The 16765-nt window shown below is 46.2% G+C and overlaps 1 protein-coding gene across 1 annotated transcript in view; it reads left to right on the top strand.

Annotated features, from left to right (window-relative positions):
• The first annotated feature begins 846 nt into the window (after positions 1–846).
• CMTM4 (CKLF like MARVEL transmembrane domain containing 4) overlaps positions 847–16765 on the top strand; it is a 37066-nt gene continuing 21147 nt past the window's right edge. Inside the window, exon 1 of the mRNA XM_051805803.1 lies at positions 847–1138. Within this exon, the coding sequence (XP_051661763.1) occupies positions 953–1138 (186 nt within the window). The 5' untranslated portion in view covers positions 847–952. The remainder of the gene's footprint in view (positions 1139–16765) is intronic.

Raw genomic sequence — 16765 nt, forward strand, 5'->3', positions numbered from 1 at the left:
GGTTTCCGCTGTTGGAAGTTCTGCGGGTGCGGGTCACTGTAGGAGAGAAGCGGTGCCGGGCAGGGCACGGACTGCAGCTCGGGGCAGGGACTGCAGCTCGGGGCTGTGCTGGGGGCAGGGACTGCAGCTCGGCACTGGGACCGGAGCTCAGCACTGTGCTCAGGACGAGCTGCGGGTGCATTTCAGGTGTGCCAGCAGCGTTGGCTTTCGCAGCCTCGGCACCACCATCAGCGCCTGCAGAGCCCCGGCAGTGCCCGAGGGCCGGGCGGACACCGGGACCGTCCCCAGCCCCGGTCCTGTCGCTGTTCCCGGGTCAGGTGCGGTCCGGAGCGGTGCCGTCGCTGTTCTTGTTCCAGGTGCGCTCTCTGCCCGGTTCTCTGGCCAGGTGCGGTCCCGCCCGTTCCCGCTCCAGGTGCGGTCCCTGCCCGGTTCTGTGCTCAGGTGCAGTCCCGCCCGTCCCCGATCCAGGTGCGGTCCCCGCGGGGCGGTCGCAGCTCAGGCCCCGCCCGGCCCCGCGCCCTCCGGGCCGGCTCTGCCCGCCCTTTCCGCTCAGCGCAGGGGGAGGAGCGGCCGCGGCGGCGCCGCTCGGAGTGGGGTGTGCTGCGGGGTGTGCTGCGGGGTGTGCTGCGGGGTGTGCTGCGGGGTCGGGACCGGGCTCCGGAGCGGGACCGGCATTAGGAGCGGGACCGGGACCGGCGGAGCCGGGCGCGCCCCGAGCGGCGGGGCGGGGACGGCGGGCAGGGCTCCGGGACATCGCTCCGCTCGGGGCACCCCGGGCACCGCTCGGCTGCTCTCGCCGCCCCGGGACCCGCCCCGCCCGGCTGCGGGCACGGCGGCAGCGCCCGGCCCGGCCCCGCTCGGCCCGGCCCGGCTCGGGGCGGCCATGCAGCGCCCGCGGCCGTAGCTGAGCGCGGCGCTGGGCCGGGCCCGCGGCCCCGGCGGCCCCGGCACCATGAGGAACGGCGAGGACCTGGAGGGCTTCGACGGCGAGGCGTCCAGCGCCTCCATGATCTCGGCCGCCAGCAGCCCCTACCAGCCCACCACCGAGCCCGTCAGCCAGCGCCGCGGGCTGGGCGGCCTCCGCTGCGACCTGGACTACCTGCGGGGCACCCTGGGCAGGATGAAGGTGGCCGAGGTGGTGAGTACGGCCCTGGTGCCGGGCACCCTGGGCGGGGGGAAGGTGCCCGAGGTGGTGGGTACGGCCCGGGCAGCGGGAGGGCCCCGGGAAGGGGAGATGCGAGAACTCCCCTCAGGGACCCGCCCGGGCGGGTCGGGTCTGCCCGGGGTCGGTGCGGGGTCGGTCCGGCCCTGCCGCGGGTCCGGGTGCGGGTCAGGCCCGGGGTGCGGGTCAGGCCCGGGGTGCGGGTCAGGCCCAGCCCCTCGGCCGGGCTGCAGGAACACCCCTCACACCGTGTGTGCCCCTGGTCACGGCCGTGCTACACGGACCCGCCGCGGGGTTGTACAGGGCAGGGAACTGCAGAGGCAAGTTCTCAGCGGTAAATACCGACCCTTCTCGCACTGTGGAGGGGCGTCGCGGTGTCCGGAGGCACCTCCCGGCCCTGCCCGGGTGAGGGTCCCCGGGTGAAGGTCCCCAGGTCCCCGCGGCGGGCGCGGGTTGTCCCTGGATCCCCTTGGAGCTCACACGGCACTCGCTTCCCTGCTGCCGTAACAGGCTGGAGTTCTCTTAAGTGCGCCGAGTAAAAGGAAATAAACCCTTAAAAAAACCCCGAACATGAGACGTGCGTGTTCGTATTGTGAAATGAGCCGCGAGCCGTTTGTTCGTTCCTGTCCTTCGGGACACCTGAGCCGGTCAGTTCGAGGGGGCCCCTGCAGGTCTGGCAGCAGCAAAACGTCCGGTGACACCCAAGTGTTTTCGTGGTGCTGATGTTTGCCTTTATCTGATCCGCTTTCCGAGTCACTTTGATGTTAATATTTTTCAAATCAACAAGGATGTTGTTCGGGATATTTGAAAATCGGTCTTTCATGAAAATGGCAGTGAGTTTGAAATAAATTTTTAAGTAACTTCTTGCAGTTTTAACTTAAAATGGATGAGTTCTTTGAGGACTGTGATGGCAGAAACATTTTAATATTTCATGCATGTAACTCCAGCATTTAAAACCACAGCTGGTTAGCACAAGGCAAAGCTTGCACATGCAGGTTTGGTGTAAAACACATTGAAAATATCCTTGCTTCAGCTGTGCCACAAGGTTACAGGGGACTGTGGTGATGAATGTGTGATCAGTTTTTATGAATGCCCAGTCGAATCCAGGATCTGAAAGTGTGATTTGTTTTCTTCTCGTCTCCTCAGCGGAGAATAGAATCTGTGGTCTGCAAGTGGTAGCAACGAGCGTGTTACCCCAGTAGTCAAACAACAGGGAACAGCAGTGTTTGCATTGTGTGTGTTCAGGACTGGAGCCAAAGGATCTGTCATCACTGTGCAACATCTACCTGTCTTTGAACTGTGAAAAACTGGCCATGTGGTAGAAATCCTGGGGTGGTGCTACCTAATACACTGAAATAATTTGCCCTGGGGATTTTTGTTTCAGTTCCTACTGCAGATCCTTTCTGTAGTACACTAATAACTGTGGCAAGTCATGTTGAAAACTTGTCATTAAAATGAGCAATTACTGATTGTAAGTGAATCCTGTATTGCTAAACTCTGACTTGCTTGGAACAAATTCCAAAGATGCATGGAGTAGACCTCATAAGTTTTTAAGTGATGTAAGGAAAGACAAAGGGGAAACCACAGTGTGCTGGAGTTACAGAGGTTTTCTTCTCTTTGGACAAAGACTTTGCTGCTCCCAGGACGTTGTTAGGAAGATGATGAATGCACAGCAGTGTCTTCAGGGGAACTGAGTCATGTTTTGTGCCCTGTTATTAAAGTGAGCTGAGCTATTGCACATGGTTCCTGTGGAGCGGCCGAGTCCAGAGGGTCAGAAGTTAATGAGAAATTAAATTAGGTACTGTAGGGTGGAAGCCTGTGCACCAGCTCAACACCTTTAGTTTCTGCACAGTTGTCCTCAAAAGCAGCCCCATCCAATTCCTGGTAATGACTGGTAGAGCAGCAAACCAGTAGAAAACTGAGCAGTGCTGGAAAAGAAAGAAGAGGGAGCACGTTCCACAGTTACTTATTTGCCAAGTATAATTATTTTAATTATAATGTTTAATAATACCTTTGCAAAAATACTGTGTAGGAACTGAGATGTATCAAAGTCCATTGTGTAGAACTCTATCTCTTAAGAACAAGGAGGAACTCCCTTTGTTGCACACAAAGAAAAAAGACAAGTATTGGTTGGGATAAAAGGGCTCTAAATATATTCTAGTAAAAAGAATGTTACAGGAAAGATTACAATGCGTGTGCTTCGTTTAGCATCAGGATTTGTCTTAAAATACATACATGATTGGCAGGCAAAAGTATCAGCTCGAGGCAAACATTGCAGTTTGTTCTAATCTTGGGTTGAAGGGCTTTCCACAAACTGGCCAGTGGTGCTGTGTGTGAAGGATAACTCTTGGACATTGTGGCTTGGATGGCTCTTCTTCCAGAGGCCCATGTTTGACTGTCAGAAGTGGAAGGAACAGGGAATGGGGGAAAACCCACGTCACTGAAAATAGGAAAATAGGTGTAGGGTTCTTTTATTTTGTTGTAGATTTCTCTTCATTGGTTCAAATAAAGGAGCTGTTACAAGAGGGAAAGCAGTATGACATTTGAGGTGTATGGAATAATTTAAGTGCTGCTGGAGGGGACAGTAGTTTAAACTCATTTATTAACATTTCAACAGAATATGCCCTAAAGTGTCCTTTAAAGGGGCACCAGCATAATGGGTTATGATAATGTTTCATGTGTAGTATTGTGCAGCTTATTTCTGAGCCTGGTTTGGTTTGCTTTCCATTGACTCCCAGGAAGGGTTGAACAGCATTCTGGTTTTTGTTTAGATTGGGTCTGCAGACTGAGAAAACTCTATGATTTAGGGCTTCTTACTCCTCTTCATGGCCAAGCTGAACAGTTCACAGTCCTTGGATCTGCCTGCCAGTGGTCAGGAATAGCAATGTGAGGGACACTGAGGGAAAGGACCATGTGGAACAGCTTAGTGTTGAACCCCTTTCCCTCTTTTTGAAAATATTATATTTAGGTGGGTGAGCTTTTTGAGAAGGAGCTCTCTTGCCTTATCTTGCTGTTCTGTTGAAATAGTTGTGTGTGTGTTTATTGGGATCTACTGGAACTGGGCATGCAGCCTCTTTTAAAGCAGCAGCTTGAAGGAAGATGGTGAGTGTTGGACCATCTCAGAAGAGAAGTGTTCAGGGCCCTGGAGTGGCTGAGACACCTGATGGGGGTCACTGGGCAGGTGGGAAGTGAACAACACAAAGGGAAATGAAGGATGGGGAAGACTTAAAGTAGCTTGGAGCTCTCCTGTTTGTTTTGTGCCTTTTTATTTTAATGAGAGTCTGAACTAGCAATGAAAATCAGGGAGAAGCCAGTCCACTTGTGTGCTGCCCAAAGAGGTGTTTTTCCTTTGGGGAAAGTGACTTTCCAGCATTTAAATGGAGTAGTACCTTGCCCTGTGGAAGGTGTGAGAGAGCAGACAGCTGCCCTTGGGGAGCAGAGCAGGAATGCTCTTTGGAGTTTATTCTTATTACTCTCTGGCATGAATTTGTTTCTCATGCTTCTGATGACTTTAATACTTCCCATGGAGACTATTACACAATAATCAAATGGATATCACTGGAACTTTGCTATGAATATTCTCAAATGATTTCTTTTATTTCAGTACTTTTCCCCCATTCCCTTGAACTTCCTAAGGACAGTCTCTCCCTTTCCTTGGTGGTCTTGCTGAAGAAAGGTGTTTGCTGTGTGAGAAATCAGGAGGGGCCCATTGCTGTCATACAAAAGAGACAGGCTGGTTGGCAGGTACCTCCTCTTTGCTGGGAATAGTTTCACTTTAGATGAGATTGCCTGCTTTCTTTCCCCCCCCTCTTCATTTTAGTTTTCTCTTCAGCTTTTCTAGATGCATTATTGTTTTTTTTCTTGACTGTTGTAATTCTGCACCTTCAAGGGTCTTAATGTCATTAAAATTGGGTCTAGATGTATTTCCCACTGGAATTCCCATGGTGAGCCGTGAGAATATTCCCTGCTGCCAGTTTCTGTGGGAGCTGTAGCTACGGGTGGGCTGTTCCTGAGGACACCAGGTGAGTTCTGAGGAAACCAGGCAGGATCCTGTTGAGAGCCCCATTGGTTCTCGCCAGGATCCTGCCAGGTTTGCACAGACACTTGATTTAAAGTAACATGTATCACCTTTAACAGCTGGGCCAGTTGATGTGGAAGGTTGTCCTGGCCAGTTCCTGCAGTGGTGGGGGTTAGGGATGGTTTAACTGGAGCAGTGGCATCACAGAGCAACCTCCTGGTGGAAGGAGCAGAAGATGGAAGACCTGTAGCCTGTATGCAGTGGTTAGTGATGGCTGCTGGGGCTCAGACAGCCCCAGACACTGTTGTCTGCAAGTGTTTGCTCCAAATTGTGCAGAAATCCATCCGAGATTCCTTTTAAAGAAGAGAATTCTGCAGCCTGGGAGGTCTGTGAGCTGCTGCTGAGTGCCCTGGGAAGGATCACTCCGTGCTTGCTCTCGTCCTGTTGTCTATAGCATATGATACTGCCTGTCAGGGGAGGCAGGAGTCTGAGCTGAGTGAAATCTGGTGGGAATAACAGTTCATATGTTCACAATTTTCAGAATAAAAAGTTCCATCTTCATTGGTGGAGACTTGGAAAAAGTTGTTTTGTGGCTTACTGTCGTTATACATTTCCAGATTCAAAAGTTGGTTGCTGAGGCCAGGACTACATTAGAACTCTTTGCTATCAGGTTCTGTTGCAATGGAGAAAACAAAATTCAAAAGCCAGCAATAGACCTCTACATGGGTTATAAGACTATTGAGAATTCTCATTGTTAATTTTATTAGAAAATTAGAGTAATAACGTCTATGTTCCAAGGAGTAAGCTAATTGCTAACTGGTAGAATCTGGTTGAAAGCTACTATGAGGTGTTCAGTAATCTCATATTTAATTATCTCTGCCTTCTGGTGCCTTCAACTCAGCATCTCACTCTGATCACGTGTGGAGGGAAGGATTAGATGGAGCCCCCAAGCTCGCCCCCATGTCTGATGTGTCACATTGTAGGGCATGTCTGACTTCCTTGCTCCATTCCCCTGGGTCTCCCAGCATTGTGAGTCCTGACTGGGAATGGTGGCTGGAGCAGGGAGCTGGGTGCATTCTGTAAATCAGAGAAGTGCCAGCTGGCCACTGAATCGGTGTGAGTAAATTGAGATTGCTTTTGCACTGGTTGCTGTGAGGTTTGGGTTTGTGTCAGTGGGGTGTTACCTGGGCTGCAGGGGTTTGGTCTGGGTGTGTGACAGAGGGCAGGAGGGGACAGTCTGTGCTCAGTCAGCCCAGGGCAGTCAGTGGGGCCTGGCTGTGAAGGTGCAGGCAGAGCACTGCAGGACATGTCTGAGCTTCTAGGGCAGCTTTGGGCCCCAGGCAGCCCTGTACCTGCCCTTTTTGTCCACAGGTTTCACCTTACAGTTAGCTTTTGTCCGTTTGTTCTGCACTTTGGAGGTATAGAAACCTTCCTGGTTTTTGGTATGAACTTGGTTCTAGCAAATTTATAGATATTTGTTCTTGTGCTGACATTGCCACTTCCATACCTGCTCCTTCCTTCCTTGAGTGTTGGAAGCAGTGTTTGCCCTCAGCCTTCACGTTGCTGCACAGGGCAGGACAGAGGGATTTGGACTCTGCTGTGAGGGACTCTCTGCTCTTGGGACCATCGAGATGCCCTTTCTTGCCCCACCACCTGACTGAGGGGATGGTTTCTCAGCAGGAGGGGACCTTTCAGGTGTGTCTTACCCATGTGGATGATATTGTCACTTCTCAAGCCTCCTCTTTCATCCTAGGATTGCATTGGTAATTTATAGTCATTCTGTGGTTAACTGTGTCATCCTTCTTTTATTCTTTTATAGATTCCAAACAATAAATGTGTGTTTATGTGAGAAATCCTTGTGATTTTTGTGTGTCATATACTGAGCTTTGATTCTCATTGGTATTTGTAGGTGCCTGTTAAGATGATGCTGAGTGTGACAGCAGATACAGGTGATCTTTGGCATTTGGCCTTAGAAAAAGGCTGTTATAATATAGGATTAAAAGGATCACATTTGTAATGCACAAATATGCTTAGAAATCCTCTAGAGGTAACCCATGTCCCTTCAGTGTCTCTGAAACTCATGATTTCCCTTCAGAAAGGTTTCTCTTTAAGTGTTGTGGGTCTGCTTTGCTGTGTGGTGGTATTTTTATCCTGCCATTTGCCAGGGAAGAATGAGGAGATTATTCTATTAGGCTTTGCTTTTTATTGTTTCTGTGTACAACTAAAGAAATGACTGTGGTTGTCTTCCCACAGAAAGGTGATTAGGTTTTGGTTTCTTTCATGATGTCTCTTAACTACCATCTGGCCATGGGCTGGTGTTCTACTGTCAGTAAACTCCAAATTCCCGGTAGAAATTTTTCTCTAGGATGGTGAAATGTTTCAAATTCTGCTTTCAGAAGAAAGTTCTATGATTTCTGTACAAAGTATGCTGTATTTTTTTCCTCCCATTATGAACCAATGTAATGGTAATAGATGCACTACACTAATCTAGTTCTAATGGTGTTAATATTTGGAAAGCTCCCTTCATCGCTTGTAATCTTTCTGGTGATGTCCTCTGTTGTTGAGGCTCCCTAGTGGTTTAATTATCATCTTGAAATAAGAAGACAATGACTAGAAATCTAAGAGGTTGTGTTTTGCTTGTAATGTTACCAGTATAGGAGGAATCTGTGACTTCTGATGAGAGTTTTGTCAAATCAACTTGCACCCTTTTCAACAGCCATCATCCTGTGCTCAGAATTGCATTTCAGAAACATCTGCCTAGACCTCAGCAGATAATGTTGTACTGAAATTTTGTATACAAAGAGAATGAGGTGCACAATGAAGAGACATTTTAACAGTGGGTCAGCTGCTGTTCCTCTGTGCCACTTACTAGAGCTGCATTAAAAAAGTGCTTTCTCCTTTCAAACAAAAGTCACCTAATTCTCAGATGATCTGTGTAGTCAGTTGCTTCCAAACCATGGAAATAATGTTTAGGTTTCTCTGGAACTTGGACCATCAGCTCCAGGATGGGGTTAGAAGAGAAGCAAGGGGTGGATAACACCAACTTGTAGAATAGGTGCCAGAACATACAATCATGAGTAGAGAAAAGATGGGTCAGAAATATTACTGACTATGGGCAAAGAGGTGTTAGAGCTGGTGTAGCCCAAACTGTCCCCAAGGTGGGTTCAGGAAAGCAGAGGAACTTCTGCTGTTCTAACCTCACTCAGTGCAAATTAAACTGGAAGCTGTACCTCAGAGTGTCAGATTTCTGACTGTTCTGTTTAATGAATTGTAATTAAGGCTCTGGTGCTTAATGTCTTAGCTTGGGGAAGAAGTGTTTTTACCTAGATAAGTGTTTCAGTTAAACTTTTTTTAATATGTGACTTGATATTCAGGTGTTAACGCTTGACACATCTTTCTGTAGCTGGTATGTACATTGACAGTGTTCAGGGTGAAGGTGAGCTGAACTGGTTTGTGGTTGTTTCTTTAATTACAGGACAGTTTAAAAGCCCAGTATCCCCATGGCCAGTGTAGAAACACGTCCTGTGCTGTGTCTGGAGCTGCATATGGTGATGCTTCTGCTGGAACTTCCACTGAAGCCAAACGTTGTTATTTTCAGACTGTAAATGTGCCAGTGATACAGCACTGCTCAGAACAGGTCTGGCAGGTTTTTTCCAAGTTACTTTATGAATTGACTACAACCATTTCCATATTAGGAAGTTTCTCTACTTTTGTACATTTTTAAACTGAAATGCTCATGCAGGAAAGCAACAAGCGTGGTTGGGAATGTTATGAAATGCTTAAGCTCTACAAGTCTTTCATAAGCTCGAGTAATTTCTGTCTTAGGAAATTATTTTCATGCTAGAAGCTGAAATTGCCACTTGAATATTGTGAAGAAATTTAGTTATTTGGTTACATGCTCTCCTAAAAGAAATTAATTGTTGCATTTAGAAACTTTTTATCTATTGTAGATTAAACCTTTTATTAAGCACTGCAATACTTAAATTTTATATGCCATTATCGCTTAGTAACATTTTAAAGTCATTTTGGGAGAAGTGCAGTTCCAGGAGTCCTTGGGGTGCTGAGTTCCTGGTGGCTGTGCAGTGGGAGCAGTGCTGAGGAGGTGAGGGCAGAGGCTTTTGTGGTGTTAACAACATTTTACAGCCCCGTGTGCAGCCTGCCCGGTTTGTTTGCAGTCTGCAGAGCTGCTGTGGAGTTATAAAATCCGAGTAGGTGGGTTGGCAGTTATGCAATGAGGGTTTGGGAGCTCTTTCTCCCTTGGTTGGGTTCCTGCTGTATCTCCCTTCTCAGAGTGTGTAAACAGGGCTGGAGGTTTCACTATTCCCCGGGACAGCTGGCAGGGCTCTTTCATGTGCTGGCCTACATCTCTTTTTTTAATGTTCTGTTTTACCAGCATGTCTAGACTCTTTTTGCCTTTTAAGGCATGGCATCTAAGGGGGCCTTCAGATTGCAATCTTGGGAACGTTGGGATTGCAAGGACATTTTGCACCATTTCCTTCCAACAAAAACCCGAAAAGCTTCCATGAATTCCTCAGGACTACTTTAAGTTCTTGATTGTTTTCTCATTAAAATTCCTTTCTTGTTTTAGTATTTGTGGGATGTTTGATGTTTACTCATAATTGAGATTAAATGGGGTTTTAAAGGGTATGCACTGATTCTGATAGTGTTAAAATAGAACTTTTGCTTTTTAAAGGAGCCAAATAGGCTTGTTAACTTAGAGGCTGTGCAGATCAAGTACTTGACAAATTGTGTGAGTACACATTTACTTCTTAAAACTAATACATTATTTAATTTATCTGACTACTTGTTACCAGATTTTCAGTCCTGTATTTTAATATTGTTTTGATTAGCCATGTTTCCAGCACAGACTGGGCTGTGAACGTGAATGGGAACACAAAGCCAGATCAGAAGTGTTGATTTTTCTCTGTTTTTAAGAGCTGAGTAGAGAATTCTCACGAATGAAGCAATAGCTTTTTTTTATTATTATTTTATTTCAAAATCATACCCACACAATCTCAATGACTTTGTGTGTTCCAGCAGAGAGCACATGTGTGTCACACAGAACATGTGTGTGCAGCCTCAGGACAAAACAGGGGCACTGTATCTCCCCACTTTGGTTAAATAGCAAAGATATGGTGAGATATGAGTTCTAACAACTTGATTTAATAGAAGATGCCAGGAAATGGGCTGGAGGGGACACTTCCCCCTTGCTGGAAGGTTGGGGATGGCAAGTTGGGTGTTGTACAGGGAAGTACCTCTCCTGGACACGAGCACCCCACAGAGTTGTTATCAACCAACTCCTAAATGCTGATGCAGACCTGGTGACTTCAGTGACATGATTAAATCAGTCTGTAAGAGTAACAAGGATTGTCAAGGATTTTTAAGGAAGCTGTTTTTTCCCCTGCCTTCGTTACTAGCTTGAACTCAGTAGTTAAGCAACGTTTATTCCCCATTTTGCTGCCTATAGTCAGTGTTTACTCCGTGCTACTGTTGTAGTAAAGCACGAGTAGGAATAGCAGCAAATGGGACTAATGGCAAAATATTTTATTCTCCTTTCTGCCCCCACTACTTGCAGCAGTGGCCGAGGAAGATGCAGATGACTAAATATATACAAAATTATATTCAGTGCAGCATGATGGGTTTGTTGCCCTATTTTTCCCTATCTTGTCTAAGAACATGAGCTGCAAATGCTGATCAAATGGTGCTAAAATTGGACTTGAAGAAACTGAGTTGGGTATTCTTACTGTTTAAGAATTTCCCCTGTTGTGTGATGTGCAGGGTTTAATGATGGTTTTCACTGTTTGTATGGTGTGACCTTTGGGAGCTGCAGCTGCCTCTGAGGAACCTGCCATGGCTTGCACTGTTGGGCAGATGAGCTCGTGGTGTTTGGGAATTAGAGGTGGCTGTAACAAACTGCCTGCAGATGTCTGTCACAATGACTGAGACAATGGATGGGAGGATTAAGCCTCAAAAATCAGGATGTGGTGAAAAGGGGGGAAGAACCATCTGCTTCCTATAGTTGTCTGCTGAGCACTCGCTGTGCCATTGGCACAATTCAGTGTACTGTAGATACAGAGTAAACCTTTCCATTCATGAGCTCTTCATTTCACTGGGTTGCTCAGGAATGAAGTGATTCATGCAGCACATGAATGGGAAAGTTAGAAATGTGGAACTGGGTATGTTGGGATTCTGTTCATTATTGTCTTGAAGGACCTGCTGCTTATGGAAATACTTTGATTTATGCTACACATGAATTGTAGTTTCTGGGGACTGGAGGCACAGGTTCCTGTGGAGAGGAATTGGTGGGAGAAACCAGTTTTGTTTTGCATGTTTTGCTTGCCTTTGTTTAAAGGATGGCTCTGTATGGTCTTCAGATGAACCTTCCTGTAGGGTGGGGTTGCTAAAAACTAACTGCTGGTGGTCTTTTGTTTATGGAACAGGTGGCATGTTACATTCTTTTTTTGTCTACTCTGGAAGGTATGTTTGCATGACCCTCAGGATTCTGTGAGGAAATGTTGTGTGCCTAAAACAAATACCTCCTTGCAATGTGCCTTAGATTCTGTTGTGTGGCTCTTTTGGTCATCTGCTTGTTGGATAAAACCTGAAATACATGTCAGTCAGCGTGAGATTTTTGTTTGGATTTTGTTTGTTTGATTGGGGTTTTTTTGTTAGGAAGAACTATGTTTTTTCTGTTAAAACTTACCATGTGTTTAATGATATTTGAAGTGCAATTGGTTTTACATTTATCTAGCAGATAAGAATGTTGTATAAGTGTGTCCAAGCAATAAGTGAAACACTGCACTAGTGCATAGTTCGCAGGAAATAAGTCACCACCTTGTGTCTGTAGCTTTTTTTTTTGCTCTAGATCCTGTGATTAAGCTCACTTTTAGAACTGATGCATTTCTGTTTTAGCCAATTGAGGATCTCTTCTGTTCAGTTCAGTCCAGGTAATTATTTTGGTTTTTAGAATAAGCTCGGTTTTGGTGTCCTTAGTGCTTCAAAACAACTCTCATGCCCTTGTGTGAGCTTTGAGTGTTGATTACCCTCATTCCCAAATACGACCCTTCCTCCCAGTACCCCTCAAACTGTTTCTGGGCTCAGCAGTATGTTCTGTATTTAGAATTGGTCTTTTGCCTAAATTGACAGGCAGTAGCTGAATCTTTCAAGGCTTATAGAAAACTGCTGGAGGTGGCTAAAGATCAGCTAATTTAGTAAGGATTCCACAGTATTTAATGTGCCATGTTACATGTCTTGCCATGTTACAGCCAGATGTGAGCTGAGAAATAATGCACACTTTGCAGCTACATATAAGACACCAGAGGTGCAACAAAGAACTGAAATCCAAATTTTTTGCTGTTCCTTCTGCCATCACCACCAAAACTGGATGAGAGTTGCACTGAGAGGCCTGGTTGAATTTCTGGGGGTTTGTTCAGTGTTGTATTTGTGCCATCAGAGCGCAATTTGGTTTATCCAGGGTGCTGAATCATGGATGGTGCTTAAGCTTCCCTCTCTGGTAAGCCTTGTTTTCCTAAACTTACTATCTTGTAAGGAAAGTTCAATGCTCCTTTGTGATTTAAGGCTCCTTGCAGTCCTATTACCAGAGTTAATAGCACATTTCCTTTAGTCCTGAGGATGCAGAGTAGGAGCAGGCAGGAAATCAGTCATTCTCCTGCTTAGGGTAAAGGATGGTTTCCTGCAGGAGGAGCAGGACTGTGTTTAAGCCATATGATCCCAAATACTCATATCTGTGCCAGCTGTTTTAGATGTGGGAAATGCGTGTGCTTTGCAAGGAATGAGACCCACTTGGTTTCATGCATAAAGTTGGGACTGCTGGGCCAAGTAAATGAGAACAATAAATCTCGATTTTAATTCAAGAAAGTCCAATGTCTTCAGATACTTTAAGTGGTGTAAAAGCAATATATTTCTTCCCTATTTTCTGCATGTGTATTCTGGTGTACCATTAATTTAAACAGTCTGGATGTAAAAATGTCTTGGTAGTGTGACATTCTTCCTAAAATTCTGTGGGTGTTTTTCAGGCAGAAAAAATGCTGACCATTTTGTGGTTTTTTGGAAATCATGCATAATTATGTCATTTAACCACACAATAAGGCTTTCTGTGGTAATGTTTTAGATAAACAGGAAAACTCATTTTTTTACTTTGTTTTCATTGCAGAACTGTCTTTTTTTTTGAGTGCAAAGTTCTTTGATTATTTTCTTCAAAAATATAACACAGGGTATTCTGACAGGAAAAATACACCGTTAGCAACCTCCTAAAAGCTCTTTTTTCAGGGTTGGTGCCTGTCACAACACATTTTCTCCATTTTGGGGAGATATGGTGTTTTATGTCTGATGTGCCTGTGTTGCCAAGAAAGTGATGTAAATATGAGCCATTTACAGAGCCCTGGGGCAGATGATTTCTTCATTAAGGGCCCTTCTCCAGGGGAAGTTGCAGGAAAGCTTAGATGGATACAGTCATGGTAGGAGTCTAATGTGGCTGACTTTAAGGACATTGGATCCCAGTGTAGAGGCTCTCTTTTAGGAATTCCATGGCCCCAAATTGTGGTCTCTTCCTCCCTTCCAGTGAGGGGCTGTTTCTCTCCTGGTGAGCTGCACTCAGTGCTGTTTGATGCAAGTGCCAGAGCCTTGCACTGTGCCTGAGTTACCTTGGCAGTGCCAGACATCCCAAACATGACACCGAGTGACAGTTTGCCAGTTTATTCAAGGCTAAAAGCACAGAAAGTCATTATTGGGAAATACATCTCATCCTTATTCCTCCACTTGGAGGTTTTTCCTTCTGCCTTTGGTTCTGTGGTGGTGGGAGGTGGTGGATGAAGGGCAGGATGTGTTTGCTCTGTCCCAGAGCTGGAGCTGCACTCACATGCTGGGCACACCCAGCTCAGCTTATCCTGAGCTTACCCCGTTCTTTGGGGTCCTGCTTTGGTGACCACACTCCTGCATCTCTTTGTTCAGGACAAAGGTGACACTGCAGGGAGCCCAGGATGCCTCTGCATGGAGCTGAGCATCCAGGGTAGTGAGCAGATGTTTCCATCACAACTAAGTTGTGTTCTGGTGCAATATCCACTGGAGTTACTTCAAGAAGAGTGGAAGTAGAAGAGAAACCAAAAGCAAATGTTTAAGAGAGAAATACGGTAATAAAAGAGTGCTGTACAAATCTTAGGGTACTGGAAGAATTGGGGTGAAATAAAAAGCTGTCCAAAGTATTTGGTGTGGAGAAAAACCGATGAAAAGGTTTGTTTCATCCATCAGAGAAAACTAGCTTGGTTGCCTGGGCCTGAGAAAGCTGTAGCTGTGTCATTTGTGGGAGAGAGCAGTAATTCATGTAAGAGGAGACCTCCACCACATTCAACTTCTCGTTTTTCCTTGGTAAACCAACCTTGAAACTTCTGCTTGTGGAAAAACTTGTCAAATCTCATCACTCTGAACTATGAAAAGACGTGTGATTTGAAAGTGGGGGGTTTGTCTCCCGTGTTGGACAAATGCCAGCGTTCTGTTGGCTGAGGCCTGTGCTCTGATACAATGCTGTTTCTTTGCTTTTCTGATTTTTTTTAGCTAGTGTTGGAACTGCAGTGGTGGGAGGCAGACACAGGATCCTGGATCTTGGTTTCTTGAGTGTTCCAAAGCAAGGGCAGAGCTTTGGCAGTGGAGGGGTCTGTGGTGCAGCTCTGTGCCTGTCACCCGGGGCAGTGCCACTCTGGATGGAGCGTGGGGGCTTCCCGGGGGCTGCAGGGTCCTGGTCCTTCCTTGCTCTTCCCAGGGCAGTGTGTGTAGCCAGCGTGGCACCAGTTTGATCTTGGATGTGTGGTGTTGCAGAGGGAAGAGTGTAGGAAGCTCTGGAGAAGTGACTTTTTAGTTCTTTGAGCCTTGGTGAGATGTGAGCTGTGTGTAGATGAGCCTGTTTGGTGGTCAGACAGGGAGTGGAGATAAACATAGGGGAGAAAGAAGGGGTTTTCATTATAGTTACAAAGATCTGTGTGGGAACAGGAGTAAATTAGCACTGAACCTGCACCGAAGTCCCTCAGAAAATAGGATGGGGGAGCTGAGCCCTAGCCTGAATTTTGGTGTGTCTGCAGTGGGAAACCTCAGTCTGCTGTGGCCGTGTCATAAGGGGTATCTGGGTGGCAGAACTGTGTTAATTCACTGCCTCATCTGTGTACCCTGTCTCATAAATTACTTGTTCCATAAATTTAAAAATACTGAGAAAATAAATAACACATTGTTTTTTCTTTTTTTTTTCTTTTTTTTTTCAATGAACTTGCTCACTGGCTGGGCTGTGACCTTGGACAAACTGCTTTGGCTCAAGTGGTGGCATTTACACAACACTTCAGAGTGTTGTAGCTCTCTGAGTAAGTCGTGGGGTTGTAGAATCAACCCCATGTATTTCACTTTCATTTCATATGTTCAGGGTGATTTGCTTCTTTATTAAAAACAAAATTAGATTCATCTTTGAGGGAATGGTCAGTGAAAGTGGAACTGGTATATTTTAATAGCAGATTCATATTACTTGTAGTTAATTGGAAGGATGCTGCTGGCAAGTTCATAAATGTGTAGGAGAACAAGATTATCCTGATGTTTCAAAGAGAAAGGATTTTGTATTGAAGACTGAGATTTTTATTGTGATTAGGAAAAGGGAAGTTTCTGTGAGAGGGTAGCTTTTTTCTGATGTAGTGGTTAATTTGGATTTCATTTTTTTGCATAGCTTTGTTGTAAGACAAATAATGGGCAGGTGACAGAAAGCACTGTAGCACTGGCAGGGTGGATAATCTTTGAGAGGGGTGAGATGTATTTTTATTGCAAGAAAAACAGTAACACATTTAGTTGGACTCTTACTTGAAGTACCGAAGTGCTGGAAGCAAACTGTGTGTGGGAGTGTTGTCCCCTCCCTGTGCCCCGGCCAGGAGGGGTTCAGGTGCCAGTGCCCTCGGTGACAACGTTCTGTGCAGGGTCAGTCACTGTGCATGTTCCAGAACAGCCTCTGTTTGGAGCCAGGATCTCCAGCACACACTGCAGAGGTGAGGTTTTCTCCCAGCCTCTGCTGAGCAGATCAACAGACCCCAGAGCTCTGTCCCCTGGTGCTGCTGGATGTGGTTAAACTCATGGCACATCTTTACTTCCATCAGAAGTGGTTTAATTAAGTCAAACCTAAGTGTACACAACCAACAAGGGTGTGTCACAGGTGAATGTGTTTATAGTTTGTTAAGGGATAAAATGAACTCCAAAGGTAGAATTGCTCTGGAATTTATTAATTCGGAGCCTGGGAATATGTAAATATGACATGATTATTAGAGTTCATTGCTCCAAGTGCCTCTTCAGCACATAATTAGTTTCTAATGCTGGATGCAAGAAACCCTTTGATCTTTTTTGAGCTTTGATAGCCATGATGGGTGTGTTGGCCTTGAAGAAGCTGTGCTGTCTGGTGTGGAGAAGAGTCAGGGTGGGACTTTTATCAGCAGAACACAGGAGACTCCATGTGCCAAGTTCCAGCTGCCCAGCACAGCCACTGGGGTGCCAGAGATTTTGGCCAACACAGCCTTGTGTTGGCAGCACAATTCAGAGCTGTTCATGTT

This window comes from Manacus candei, unplaced genomic scaffold, assembly GCF_025592945.1.
Source record: "Manacus candei isolate 608988 ecotype Guabito, Panama unplaced genomic scaffold, ASM2559294v1 h1tg000065l, whole genome shotgun sequence".
Taxonomy (NCBI): domain Eukaryota; kingdom Metazoa; phylum Chordata; class Aves; order Passeriformes; family Pipridae; genus Manacus; species Manacus candei.